At 41.9% G+C, this 13,575-nt stretch overlaps 1 protein-coding gene across 17 annotated transcripts in view; it reads left to right on the top strand.

Annotated features, from left to right (window-relative positions):
* The window catches only part of UBR4 (ubiquitin protein ligase E3 component n-recognin 4), a 1,862,787-nt gene that overhangs the window by 637,749 nt on the left and 1,211,463 nt on the right, over window positions 1-13,575 (top strand). For all 17 annotated transcript variants that reach the window (XM_069240131.1, XM_069240143.1, XM_069240141.1 and 14 more), the window contains exons 32-34: window positions 3,128-3,326; window positions 6,337-6,525; window positions 7,828-7,891. In XM_069240131.1, the coding sequence (XP_069096232.1) occupies window positions 3,128-3,326; window positions 6,337-6,525; window positions 7,828-7,891 (452 nt within the window). The remainder of the gene's footprint in view (window positions 1-3,127; window positions 3,327-6,336; window positions 6,526-7,827; window positions 7,892-13,575) is intronic.

Here is a 13,575-nt window from a genome sequence, read left to right as displayed (position 1 = left end):
CAAGACACAAACTTGGTATGATTGGGGGGAAAAAACTGCTTTTCTTTAATATATTTTTCCTGAGTGTAGTAATGGGCTTCTTTTGATATGACCGCTCCCTCCCCCAAATTTTGGACTGATGCTGCTGGTTTTTCAACTCTACTGCATTGGTCCTTTGTCCAGGACCCAGTGCATGTGCTCTGGTCCCCCCAAGTTGTGTAGAATTGACTACTGCCCGGTTGATTTACTTAACTTACATATAAGTCCCTAATATATGGTACAAGAGGTACCGAGGACTAGTAAGATAGATGTCACTAGTAGGTTGCAGCACTGCATTGTGCCACCACTACATTGGCAAAGTAAAAAAAAAAAAAAAAAATGTCTCTAGGTCTGCCATTGTAGCCTAGTCCGGCACTTCTAACCTGCTAATTAACCCTTTTGCCAAGTTCAAACATCCCTTTTTAATATTAATAAGTCTGGTAGGGAGGGTGCTAAATAATAAAAAGAAGGGCATGTTTCTTATGTGCTCGACATGCCCTGATAGTGAAAACTGGAAGTTGCAGTTTTCTTTCTAGTAAAGTTGGTAGGACCATTGGCTAAGATAGTTACGTTAGCTAAGTGCTAACTTCCATTTGGGACTACCAAAGATAGCAATCCAAGGTATCAAATGTATTTATTTATTGTTGTATTAATCCAGACTGATTGCTGAAGTCTGATTTAAATGAACGTTTAAAGCAAAAGTGACTTTAGAGTGTCACAACTTTGTTGCCCAGACCTTTGATAGCCCTTCCTGATTTTCTTCATTCACAGTCAATCCCCTGCAAGGAATTGTGAGGCTCTCCCAGGAACAGGGAATAAGGAATTCATTGGTGGGTGGAGGTGTGACTTCCTCCAGAAGGATGGCTAGGGTCTCAGTGAAGCAAATGTGGTTCAAACATGGACAGACCCTCTCCTTTGTGTGGGCAGAATCAGACATCTCCAGAGGGGGAAATCTTGTTGCTGAACTGGTTTTCCAGGAGGAGTGGCTCATTATGCTGGGAACACCCCAGTGGTATGCCCAGGGCTGTACTTATGGGAATCATTGTGGTTTTTCCTAGAGAAGGGTATCCTTTAATTGTTTGGGGGCCAAACTCCCAGGAAGTGTTGTGAAGTGGAAAGCGTTGTAGAAACTATGGCCCCATTGGTTTGTGAGCCCTCCTCTCCCACAAACACGAGTATAGCACACAATCCTCAGATCAGTTGTTAATTTTGGTGACCTGCACTTACTTTTCCTCATCAGATAATGACCAAGTGCAAAAGAAGAAAAGCAAAAATGGGATAGACGGAGGAAGGGATTAGATGGAAAACTGTCCCAAAGGGAGAAAGCAGGGATGGGCAAGAGAGAGAGGGGCGAGGAGTGTCTGAGAGTGGATTAAAGAAGCCTGACATTTAATAGCACAGGCTGTGGGGGGGCTTCTGAGCAGAGCTTTGGGCACAGACACTCATTCTGTTACAATGTAATTAGTGCCTCAGATCACTGTTGGACTGAAAAGAAGGCAAAAGAAAGACTGCCGTACTACTCCCTGGACTCAGCAAAGAGACTGCACCTGCTGCACCCAAGGGACCCGCAAAGAGGACTGTACCTGTTGTGCCTACCTGTGAAAGAGAGCTCCACTTGTGCCAGGACTGAAGAAATGACCCCAAGGGCTAATAGACCACCAAAAGCGAAGGAATTCTGAACCCCTTGACTGTCCAAATGCTCATGAAGGCCTGACTGCCACTGGAAGTTGAAGTGTCTGATTGGAGACTGACCAGACCTGACTGCTGTGTCCCCAAAACTGGGGGTGTGGGGGGGGGGGGGGGGGGGAGCTTTAGAGAGAATCTCTAGCCCAAGTTAAAGTGGACTCGGGTCCCAAAAGAATATTTGCTCACCTTTAGCGGCCTCTGAGATTGTTACAACCGGAAGAACAGTCGACTGCTGCATTGTGGGAGACAGTCCTGAAGCTGGCAACAACCACTGACTCTTGTGGTTATCAGGGTGGCCCCAGGAACATTCGCAGCATCTCTTCGGCATCTGCAGCAGCTCATGTATTCCCCAACCTCAGGACCACTGTTTGTCTGGCTGCCGTAAAAGAGGAAAGTGCACTGAGGATTTTGAGGCTGCTGGACCTGATCGGTAACTGTCTGCACCTAAGTGGTCCATTGGCTCAGAACCCATTAAGCTGATTACAACAATTTAGTTTACTTAAAAATGTTTACCTACCTTAGAAAAATCATAACTTCGCTTTCCCTCAATAGATTTTTGTTGGTTTGTCGTCTATTTTAAGCTAAAAAAGTATCCCCTAATTTTATGATTTGATGTCAGGTTTATTTTTATTTTTTTACCTATTGACTGTTTAGTTGCTATTCGATGCTTTACACTTGTTCCTTTGACTAAGCCTCACTGCTCTGTGCCAGTTACCCTGGACTGAGCGAGAAGTTTTGCCAAATAAAGCTAACTGGATCTGAAAGAGACTCACATTATTACTTGGTAAAATTCCCTAACCCGGCTTTGTAATAATAAACTTCTTAAAATTAAATATAGGCAGATGTATTTATTTATGGTAAGAGATTACTTTTTGGGGAAAATATTTGGAGATTCCACACACAGAAGGTTTTCTGCAACTTTACAAAGATTTAATGTTGGGTATCTTTTTCCTAGCACAACCCTAGCACCCAGGCATAATTAAATGAGCAGATACAACCAGAATAGAAAACTTTGAGCTAGACTGCAAAGTAAAATGGAAAGTTGCTGGCAGTGATGTTGTCTTCTAAGTAGAATGTGAAATCTGAAACAAACGAATATGTAGCATAATTAAGAATAGTTTTTATGTGGCTATATCATCTGAACAGCATTAGGAAACGCATGTGATTACCTGGAGACAGAACACTTGGAACTGAAGATTTAAATTTACCAATATTTCAAAGTAATTGCCTGATTGAGAAAGGAAGAATAAAGTATTAATAAAGTGCCACTGAGCTTATCATACTGAGAATTAGTTTGAAAAGTAATTTGTTTGTTAGAGGTATATGCTGCAACCATTTGTGTGCTAATTCTTACTTGGCACATTTTCAAAGTTTTAACTTTCTGTTGTTCTGGTACTCTTCTTTGACTTTGTTGTGGTCACAGCTGAAAAGAGTCCGAATCCAAGTCTCCTTCGTCTGTGTGGCTCACTTGCTCGACTAGCCTGTGTGGAGCCAACACGTCTTCAGGCCTGGCTCACTCGCATGACAGCATCTCCCCCAAAAGATTCAGATCATGTGGACGTGGTGCAGGAGAACAGACAACTGTTGCAACTTCTGACCACCTACATTGTGAAAGAAAACAGGTAAAAACCTTTTCTGGAAACAAGGGTGTTTGATCCTAATGAGTGATGCTCAGCAGAAGAAAGAATGCTGTGTAAATAGTGGGGCAGATGACAGTGTCATATCTGCACTGTTAAGAGAAAATGAAAGGAAATCAAAATAATTATTGAACAATAATGCTGCCTTAGTGATTGCAGTCTGGAGGTATGAGAGTTGAAGATAATGTATTTAACAGAGTGGTAGATAAGATGAGGGAAAAGGAGGATGGAAGATGTGAAAAGTAAGTCTACACATTGTAATAAATACTGGTTGTGGGAAAGTGGATGATCAAGGCAGAGGTACTTTGGATGAACTCAAAGTAAAAAGTAGCCTCAATGGGGAAAACAGGAGTTACTTTTGAAAAGGGTTGGTACAAATGACAGGCTTCTCAAAGAAAATCCGTGTAAAGCATTTTAGCAGCACAAAAAACTATCAAAGGAAAGAAGTTAGATAAATTAACCAATTTGGGTAAAAATATATAGTGATTTAAACAACATTTAATAAATTGTGTGTTAGAAGTCAGTGTTTATCGTCTGAGGCTGGGCTTTTCAAAATGTCCACTGCATTTGTAGTGCATTTGTTTTTAGCACTGAAACAAACTAAACCCCTCCACCCTCTGAGAAAGAACCATCAGTTCAGTTTGTAGTTTGCCTTCTGTCACAGTTTCTCACTTGTAGCAGTAGCAGTGTTTATTTTTTTCCAAGGACAAATGAAAGTAAATGTCACACATTTCGAATGTGTAGCATACTACTATTCGTTTGTGTCTAAACATTTAAGTGAAGAGCTGGTCTAAAACAAGGATTCAAGGGGGGGAAACTTCTCTCCCCCGCAGCTTCACAACAGCAGCCAACATTTCAGTCTCAACTTCACTAAAAACTAGATATTTTCTTCAGGGTTACTTCTAAAGTTTCCTTCCTCCCAGGGATAGTTTCTAGCGGTACCATGGCACAGATAGCAGTTGGAAACCGGCCTAATATTTCAATCCTGCAAGAGCATAAGCTACTGTCAACTCAGTGGTCAGTTGCATTTTCCAACATGCCTCTTTCTGGATTTCCATGTGGTCTTCAGAGGCCTAATTCTTTTGATGGTTCAGAGTGATTTTGAGCTCTGCGTTCAAGAGAAAGCATGATCCAAGATCTCCGTCCTTCCTCAGGCAAGCAAGTAGACCGCGTCTATTTCGCTTCTCCAAGTTCCAGCCAGTGTTCTGAGTTCCATATAGTGGGAGACCAAGATTCAGGAGTTACTAAGCAGTTGTTGATATAGGGCCCCAAATATGCCTGAACTACATTTCCATGCTGGGCCCTATCTTTCTTTTCAGCAATCCTTTTAACTTGTGCCTAACAATCTCAGAAACCAGTACGCTAAAAGTTTTCCAACATAGCAGAAGGCCATCCTGCCAGCTGAAGCCAACCGTCGAACTTTTTCTGTTAAAATGAGAGAATCTTCTTTCTCCATCAGGTGAATACCTACTCTAACTGGTCCTAGTACACTGATACCCTCCTAAGTAAGGAACTGGCCTACTTGTGGAAAGGACAGCTTCATTGGCAAGTGCCCTTTCCAGCTAATAAAGAGCTACTTGTTATTTGTGTGGTCATTTGGAATGATCACCTCATTACACCTACCTCAGAAAAGTGTAGGCTGTTTTGCCATTTAACCTTCCACTGCCTTACTGTCAGACAGCCTTTGGGGGGTGGCAAGGGCTTCATCAAAAGTCCCTTAGTTCTCCAGGAAGACCTGGACTAGTGAAATCAAATTTCAACTATTGTGGTATGGAAGAGCTTTGGAGAGCTAATTTGAGGCTTTCTTCTATCACATAGAGATGAACAACTTTTAAAAAAATCTGTGGTATTTTTACCTCCAAACATAACTTTGCAAATGAATTAGATTTTTTATATTGGGCACAAAGTGATGCACTGAGTTTTCTAGCTGGTATTCTTAGATAAAATAATAATTTTGGAATATTATTACATATATGAGGACTTTGAAAGCTTCAAGTCTGCTTTAGCCTGTGTGGTAGCGTTTTAGATATGTAGTAAGACATTGACTATGATCAATTTAGCTTGTCTCATTTCTAAACATTATTTATGTAGTCTCTGGGTTCCAAGGCTTTTTTTGCAGGGGACTCATTATGCAAGAAGGTTATTAAGCATTTCTAAAGGTTTATTCCGACATGTAGCTGTTGCAGCATTTCCCTATATTGATCCAGGACTGCAGTGGCATGCGTGACATCTTACTTTTATGGCACTTAATTATGGCATTATGTAACGCTAAAGTATGGTCATTGGGGTTAGCGATTACCATATTTTGAAGGTCATAGCACATGCACTTGGAGGTGTGTAGCAGCCTCATACTGCCCAGTAGTCTGTGTGTCTGGAAATCAGTGCATAAAAAAATGGAAAATAGTCAGACGCATTGAAAAGGTGGATTTCTACACAAATTACTGTAAATAGAGAGGTGTTTTGAGAGAATTGAAGATCCTCTGTGATGCCATGTCCAGAAGCTTAAATTTATGGGAAAGTGGTAGCCGGGACAGCATTAAATTAATTGAAGGATGATTCATTTTGTAAGTGTTTTTTTTTTTTTTTTAAACTATATGGATAATTTATTTAACTGTATGTTAAGCGTCTACTAGTTGGTCTCTGAATAGTATTGTTTTATAAAAATGTGTTTGAGTTTTCTTGACGAAAGTTATTAATTTTTTTTTTCTCAGGACTGTGCAAGTGGGCAAGAGTGACCGGGCCTATGTTATCTTTCACAAGTTTTTGCTACATAGGAGTTAGGTTCTGCTCTTGCTTTCCTGTGATGGATCCTTTGCCTCTTCATTGTGTGATTGGACTGAGTTTGGGTGGGCGCAGGAGGTCAGTTGGAATGTAATAGAGGGACAGGAATGGATTATGCCCATAATATGCTCTGTTTCAGTCATGTGTGGCTATAATTTGGATGTGGTACTTGCATGTATTGGTCAATTCTGTACTCTTCCCCCTTTCTTCATAGCCAAGTGGGAGAAGGTGTTTGCACTGTGCTGCTCAGCACGCTGATCCCAATGGCAACAGAGATTTTATCTGGCAGTGATGGTGCTGGATTCCCAGAGCTGATGGTGGTGATGGCCACGCTGGCCAGTGCTGGACAAGGAGCAGGCCACCTCCAGCTGCACAGAGCTGCCCTGGACTGGCTGGGAAGATGGTAAGAGCATGGGTAGTTACCACTTGAGATCAATACAATTTAATGACAGCTACAAATCTGCACGGGTGCTTGCTAAGAAGCCTGTGACACACAGGGGCAAGTTCAGGAGGCAACATTGGCCCAACAGGACAGATATGACTGACCCGGAGACTGATTGAGTTGTGCATGCCAAAGGTTGGAGGAGCACCTGCGAGAGAAACGTTGAGGCCATCAAGGTTACTTTTGTTAACCACTGTTGTCACAAGGCTCAAGTACTGTTGTACTTCATTTGGATGTCCAAGTTAATTCTTTTGGTGCTTCACACTATAGAGTTAGCGAAGTCGAGCAATCAAGGCTTGCTCAGTTGCAGTACAACACAGTAGGTGACAAACAGTGAGAATAGTCGAGTTAGAACTCTTAAGTAATAAGCCACTATCAGCAAGGTCCTTTCTCTGACAAACATCCTCCCTTAGATGGTGCAGACTACCTCCTCTAGTCTGACAAATCACAAGTTACTGCCTTGAGGTAGCTCTTTTTTATCCAACTTTGTGTGTGCTGACGGGAAGCCAAAGTCAGTTACCATGCGCACACTATATAAAGTGTAAGCACTCATCCTAAGAGGATGCGGATTCCTTTCTGTGCTTTCTATCTTCTATTGCCCAAGCTGTTGGCTTGAAGGTACTGACAGGATTGGTTTCACTCCCAGGTGGCCTGTGGATTATCCCTAGAGATCATAGGTAAAGTTACTCTCACTAGAAGGCGACTCCCAGTACATCATAGGAAAGGGGTGGTGCAGAGTTTCAGGAACTGTGAAGAGGGAAGTGGTTTGTCAGGCTAATAGCCTGCAACACAGCTACACTTTTGGTGCAGGAATCTAGAGCACAAAGAGGTGTAAGGGTGTCCCTTCCACAGTGGGACAAAGGTAGCGTTTTGTGAAAGGTTGCACAATGAGTCCTCCCTGGGCACACAATTCACCCTGCATGCGATCTTTCGGTTCCATGCTCACCAAGCATGCTTAATTGCACACCACCTACCCTGGTGAAAATAAAAACCCCAGTTATGGTAATATGGATGAGTACCTGGGGTAATGCACATTGCTCGGCTAGAGAAACGGTAAGAGTGCCTCATGGCATTTAATTTTTGCCAGTAAGGTTACTGCCAACAGTAGTTGGGAACAAGTGGTCTCTGGAGGAGGGAAGTTGCTGACCTAAACTTATTGACTGGGTCGTTCTGCACTGGAAATTGTGGTTTGTGCAGCGATAGGCCCTGTTCGCTTCACACCCATTAAAACATTTTTCTTCTTTTTTTTTTTTTTTTTTGCAGCAAGAAGTACCTGTCTCAGAAGAACGTTGTTGAAAAAATGATTTCTAATGTCATGCAGGGAAAGGTAATCTGCTTAAGTCTTGGTACCTTAACAACAGGCACCCTTGTTTGGAATCACAAGCTTCCCATCTTTGTTTACTTAGAGCTCTTACCAAGTTGATACTTTTTGTGCTTTCAGTTTAAAAACATATATGCTGCCATAAATTTCATGCAGGGTATTGTTACTGATTTATTACTCTTCACATACAGAATAATGCACATTGTTTCATAGACAGGCTTGAATCTGGTCATTGGTATTCATAGACAGGATCTCTCTCACACATGCTGGATCCCTGGCCACATTTCAACTGAAAATGATAAAGGTCTAACTTGAAACAAACAGTTGATTTATAGATGCAATATTTTGTTTCTGTGTATCTTTTAATTAAAGGAATTCAATGTATTTGGAAAAACACAGGAAAGCAAAAAAAGGATTTGATGTTACACATAGCAGCCTTGCTTGCTCATATTCTCTTTTTTAAAAGAGAACAATTAACGCCTTTCTATATGTGTAGGTAAAATTTCACATTTACTTTTAGGCACCTTAGCGCATTTGATTCCCATCATGTACAACATTGGCCATGTATCTCTTCAGTTTCCTGTATCGTGGAAAAAGGAAGACTGACTTGTCTTCATCTTTATTTGTAAAATAAATTGTTTTGTATGGCACTTTAAAAAAAAATAAAAAAATCAACTGATTTCATGAACAACAATCAAAAAGAAAAACACAAACAAAAATAACTTTCTTGGAAAGTTAATCTTCTGCATGAAAAATGTGATTAAGTTCAGGCATCATAAACACAATGAATAGTTAGCAAATTAAAAGGGAAAAAAGTTATAAAATATTTCATTAATAGATCAAAGGCATAAACAACAAGAGACCAAGACTTGCTGCATTAATTGTAAATTCAAATTTCCTTGCCACATTGTAGATGTGATAATCTGGTCCTAATTTTAACGTTTTTGTTAAACCTTGTATGTTTGGTGGTGCAAGTGACCCATGACAAGTCTCTTGATTAGTACTGCACATGGTTTGTGGTGTGTTGATAGCCAGCAGAGGTCTAGACTTTTCTGGGGGCATTGTGGACCATCTAAAGGAGACCGAAATGTAGTGTGGTTGGGTACTATCCCCAAAACCAGACCATGACACTACTTACTTGGTAGTTACTAAATCTAGTTGGAGGATGTAGGTGTTTTTCCTCTGATCCCAGTGGTGAGATTGCTTTCTTGCTGTCCTTGGTAAATACTTGTAATGTTGTTGGCTTGGCTTCATTGTTCCCGGTATGGTAAGTGGAACGAGTGTACGTACATGTGCTTAAGTACCATTTGGGAAAGTATATCCACCTCAAATGTTATTTCCACGTCCTTGGACTTGGCTCTGAAGTTCCGCTCTCAACCTTTTCGTCTTTCTGACAACTTCTAAATTGTCAAGCAATGTGTGGGGGATGATGCCCCCCCCCCCCCCCCCCCCCCCCCCCAAAAAAAATGGATTCAGCTGTGTTACAACTGCAGAAGCGGATGCGGGTCATGGACCTGCATGGGGTGTGCCTTTGGTGCTTGGCCAGTCACCACTCATTCATGTTAAAAATGCTTCCTCATGAACTCAAAACTGAGTTCCTAATTTGGACCAGAATGGTATCCAAGACTGCTTCTACCTTGATGAGGTGGCCACGATTCTACGATGTAGGCAACCACAGCAAGTTATTGGGAGTAAGGACTTAGGAAAGGGGTTCTCGGAAATTGATCCTTTAAACAATGTTGTAAAATTAATCTTCTTGTTTCAGCTCAAGGCACATAAATTGCTCTCTACACATGCATATAATTATGAATCGTCTATCTGTGTTAAACTTAGCATGCCAAATAATTGTTTTAAAAAGTTTAGTTCCATGAAGGTGTTACCGTTACGTTACTTTCAGAGGGGTGTGGATGGAGGTTGGTTGAGATGAGATTCTGTATGGTGAAAATAGTCTTAAACCCAGCTAAAAATCCTATTGTTGCAATTAGACATTTACACATCTTGTTTTAAGTTATAAAAGTACTGGCTTTGAGCATCAGCTCGGCTGCTGAATTTCAAAACTTAATTGGCACATTACATATTTTGAAGGATTGCTTTTAGTCTTGCACTCTGACCAAAATTAGATTTATTCCCTTTAGCCAAGGATGGCACCTCCGCTAAGGTGGAGGAGCTTTGCCCCACTGGATTTTGGCTAAAGGAAAAATAAAATGATGGTAGTGTTATCATTTTTATTTTTCCTGGGAGAAGGGGCGAGGCTGGACTGGGGCGAGGGGGCTGGAGGTGGAGTATGTGCACACAAAGTGTGCATGTCTGTTTGGCTGGCCGTGTTGAGCCGGCCAAAAAGACATGCACACTTTGCATGTTCTTCACCCAGCTGTATAGCACAGCAGAATGGAAAACATGCCTAGGCCCCCTGCTGTTGCTGGTGACAGCAGCATCGTGATTGGCTGGGAGCCTGGGAACAGGACGAGGATGGAGGGGAGACAAATGTGTCTCCCCCACAGGTAAGCTTTTTTTTTTTTTTTTTTTTTTTTTTTTTTTAAAGACCCTGCCCCCACTACCCCCATTGAATGGCAGTTTCCGAATATTTCCTATAAAAGAAAGAGGTAAATTTTGTTTCGAGGGAACTTTACCTCCTGTGGTTGAATCAGATTCTCTGGTGTGCTAGTCAGAATTTTAAATCCCATTTGTGACTACTCAAATCTTTGATCTGAATAAGGTGTTTTCATGTGAAACTCTTCATCAAAACAAGGTTCCTAATTCTTTACAGTGGAAGTAATAGAGTACATGTAATGTTTGTAAGTGCTTAGTGGATTTCTTTAACCAGACCAGGGCGGTGCTTGATAAGGACTTGTTCACGGAGACTAAAACACATCTCCTGATGATTCAGGGTGTGCTAGGCATGCTTCCCATAAAGTGCTTGCGATAGATGCTCAACATGAGCACACTGTGAAGTGCTGTCATTGTTTAGCTGTTAGTTTAGGCTAAGGCTCCTTTTTAAGAGGAAGGCTCTGCCCAAGGTAGCCCCGAATCTTGCTTTTTCCTGTGTTTGCCTCACTGACCTCCTGGATGTCTAGGCAGAAATCACAATGTTTGGTGACAAACATTGGTTCGGAGAAAGTACCGTGTTTAAGGCCACATTTTTTGAGTGCACAAGGAGGCCGCATTGTATTCTAACATTCTCAGTCGGCATTGCGACATTGGGCACAGACCTAATCCAAGTCCATCAACTAGTGTTTTGTACTCAGACGTGTGTGTGGGGGGGGGGGAGAAATCTCAAGGGTCGGGAGAGAACCTTTACGTGCACTCAAAGGCTGTCTGGGAGCATGAGACAAAACTCCACATCGCCTGACATAAAATGTCATTAAAAACCTAGATCTTTCTCCCACCTTAACTCTCAATCCTGTTCAGGAATTCAGTCCAGCTCAGAATCCTGTTACCACTCGAAGTATTCTGGTAAGTCAAAGGCTATCACAAGTGCAAGACATCCAAGCAGGGCTTTGTCGTGAGGTTATTTTAGCAGATTTTTGGGCCGTGTTAATTTAGCCATAGGCCTGCAGTTTGTGTCCTTCAGCTTAGTAACAATTTATTTGTATTCATTTTATTTTCTGAGCAGAAGCTTCATTCTGCTGTGATGTTTTATTTCTTTTATCTTAAGCACTTTTAGCCTAGAAACTGTTTTCATTCTTTTTAGTCTGACATTTCCGTTCTGTGCTCTGCTCAAGGCTGTACCTGAAATTGTCAGCACAAAGTGACACAATCTTTACCACTTCATTAGAAACATGTGTTCTTACACTAGGGCAGTTTTATCAGAACACCAGCTTGTTTATTATAAAACATCCCTTTGCCCCTATATGCTAGAGGGAGAGTTCCAGCGAGAAAATTGCCACTGAATACTGTTACTTCATTGCAGTGGTCTGCTGAGACTTGACGTCTTTTCTGCCAACATGAGGAGTCTCAGATCAACAGCCCTCTTCCCTACTACCATATTCGGGTATGAGGGATGGTGTCTTCCTAGGGTTCGTGAAAGGTGGATTAGGATAAACACTGCTGTGCTCTAGTAGTGCTTTAGTGTCGTAGGTAGGAATTCCAACACTTAGTATCCAGACACTATGGTGGGATTTTTCTTGTTTCACTTTCTTTGTCACCGCACTTTTGTTATGTTTCATTATTCTAATCATTGCAGTACATGCCATATTATCTAGAACTCAGTTGATTCAATAAAATATATTGAAAAAATGTGTGCTTCTGTTTACCTTTGCATGTGTGAGACAGATGAAAAGGAAAGGAAGAGATCTGTTATACCACAAACTCCCCTGAGAAATCAAAATGTCATGTGCACGGCTACCACAAATCACTGCCACTTTAAGGTGCTGGTGGGATACTGCTAGCTGGCCAAAAGGGATAGGCTGCCAGTTGTCACCTGGTGTGGACTTTGCCTCAGTTCCCCCACAACCTACTGTAGCTGCCGTCCGAATCCAGCAGTCTCATTAGTGTAATGAGAGCCAGCTGGACAGCTCCATCACTTGAAATCAGAAAGGAAGATTTGTGGGCTTCCTTTGAAAGATCTTAGCCCACAAACAACTTCTGACTTGTCCTGGTGTACCATGAAATTCACTGACTTTCTTTGAGTCGTGCTGCAGCACTTTAATATTATCACTCTCCTCACCTTCGTCTGGTGTGTCTTCAGGCACCACTGCACTGCAAGCGGCTCCAACTGGACTTCCTTTAGCAGACCCGCACTTAATGCCAACGCACCCAAAGGACAGATTCCCTGGCCTGCTCAGATACCAGACAATGCTTCCACTCTGGCACTGGAGTCCATGCCATGCCCTTCTGAAATAAAAAAAAAGCTGCAGTCAGTCAGTTTGCTGCTGGATTTCGATATTCACCCTCTGCCTCAACAGCAGTACTATCAGAGGCTAGAAGCCTAATTTGGGTCCGGATCCTGCATTGGTTCCACTGTTGTCAAGCGGAATAGTTATTCGCCTAGTGGTCCTGGTTTTCTGACAAGCATCTTACTGTTGAAAACCTGATAGTACAGGAATCGTCAAGTAAAGTCACTCTGATTAACTTTCGGACCAACTCTTTGGATTGAAATTAAAAACATATTTATACTTTGTTTCCACTGAAAGACGTTTTCTTAAGCTATTCTAGCTTTGATTCATGAACGCTGTCTGCCTTCTGAGCAAGTACACCCAAACTTTATGGGACATGCTCAGCAGTCTCTTGCTCCCTGACCTGGAATATCTCAGGGCCTTGCCTTCATAAATAATACATGATATCCAGGATGTGGCAAAGTAGGTGTTGCATGATGGTTTGGACATCATGGGGTAGAGCCAGTGGCACGGTGTAGCGTTCAGAATGCATGTTTGGATGTGATTGACTGGGTTTTTATTGCATGTCCAGGCATCCCTTATGAACATGCTGTTTGGTGGCTCCAGTCTTTTTGAGGAGAATGCTGATTTGAGACTCAGATAATTTAAACCTAGTACAGGCACAAGATGTTTTTTTGGGGGCTCTTGTGTTCTACCAAACAGTTCCATCAACAGTACATGAACTTTAGTAGTTATTTCAAGGAACTAGCCTGGAGACTGCATCAGTCACCCAGCCTGCACGGTGCAGGTCTGGTCCTTTTGGTACAGAGGTTGGTTCAGCAACCGAGACTTTGCACTAGCAAGGACAGTTCTCTA

Source organism: Pleurodeles waltl, chromosome 6 (assembly GCF_031143425.1).
Source record: "Pleurodeles waltl isolate 20211129_DDA chromosome 6, aPleWal1.hap1.20221129, whole genome shotgun sequence".
Taxonomy (NCBI): domain Eukaryota; kingdom Metazoa; phylum Chordata; class Amphibia; order Caudata; family Salamandridae; genus Pleurodeles; species Pleurodeles waltl.
The sequence above is the reverse complement of the archived record's forward strand: the minus strand, read 5'-3'. Positions and strand labels throughout refer to the sequence as shown.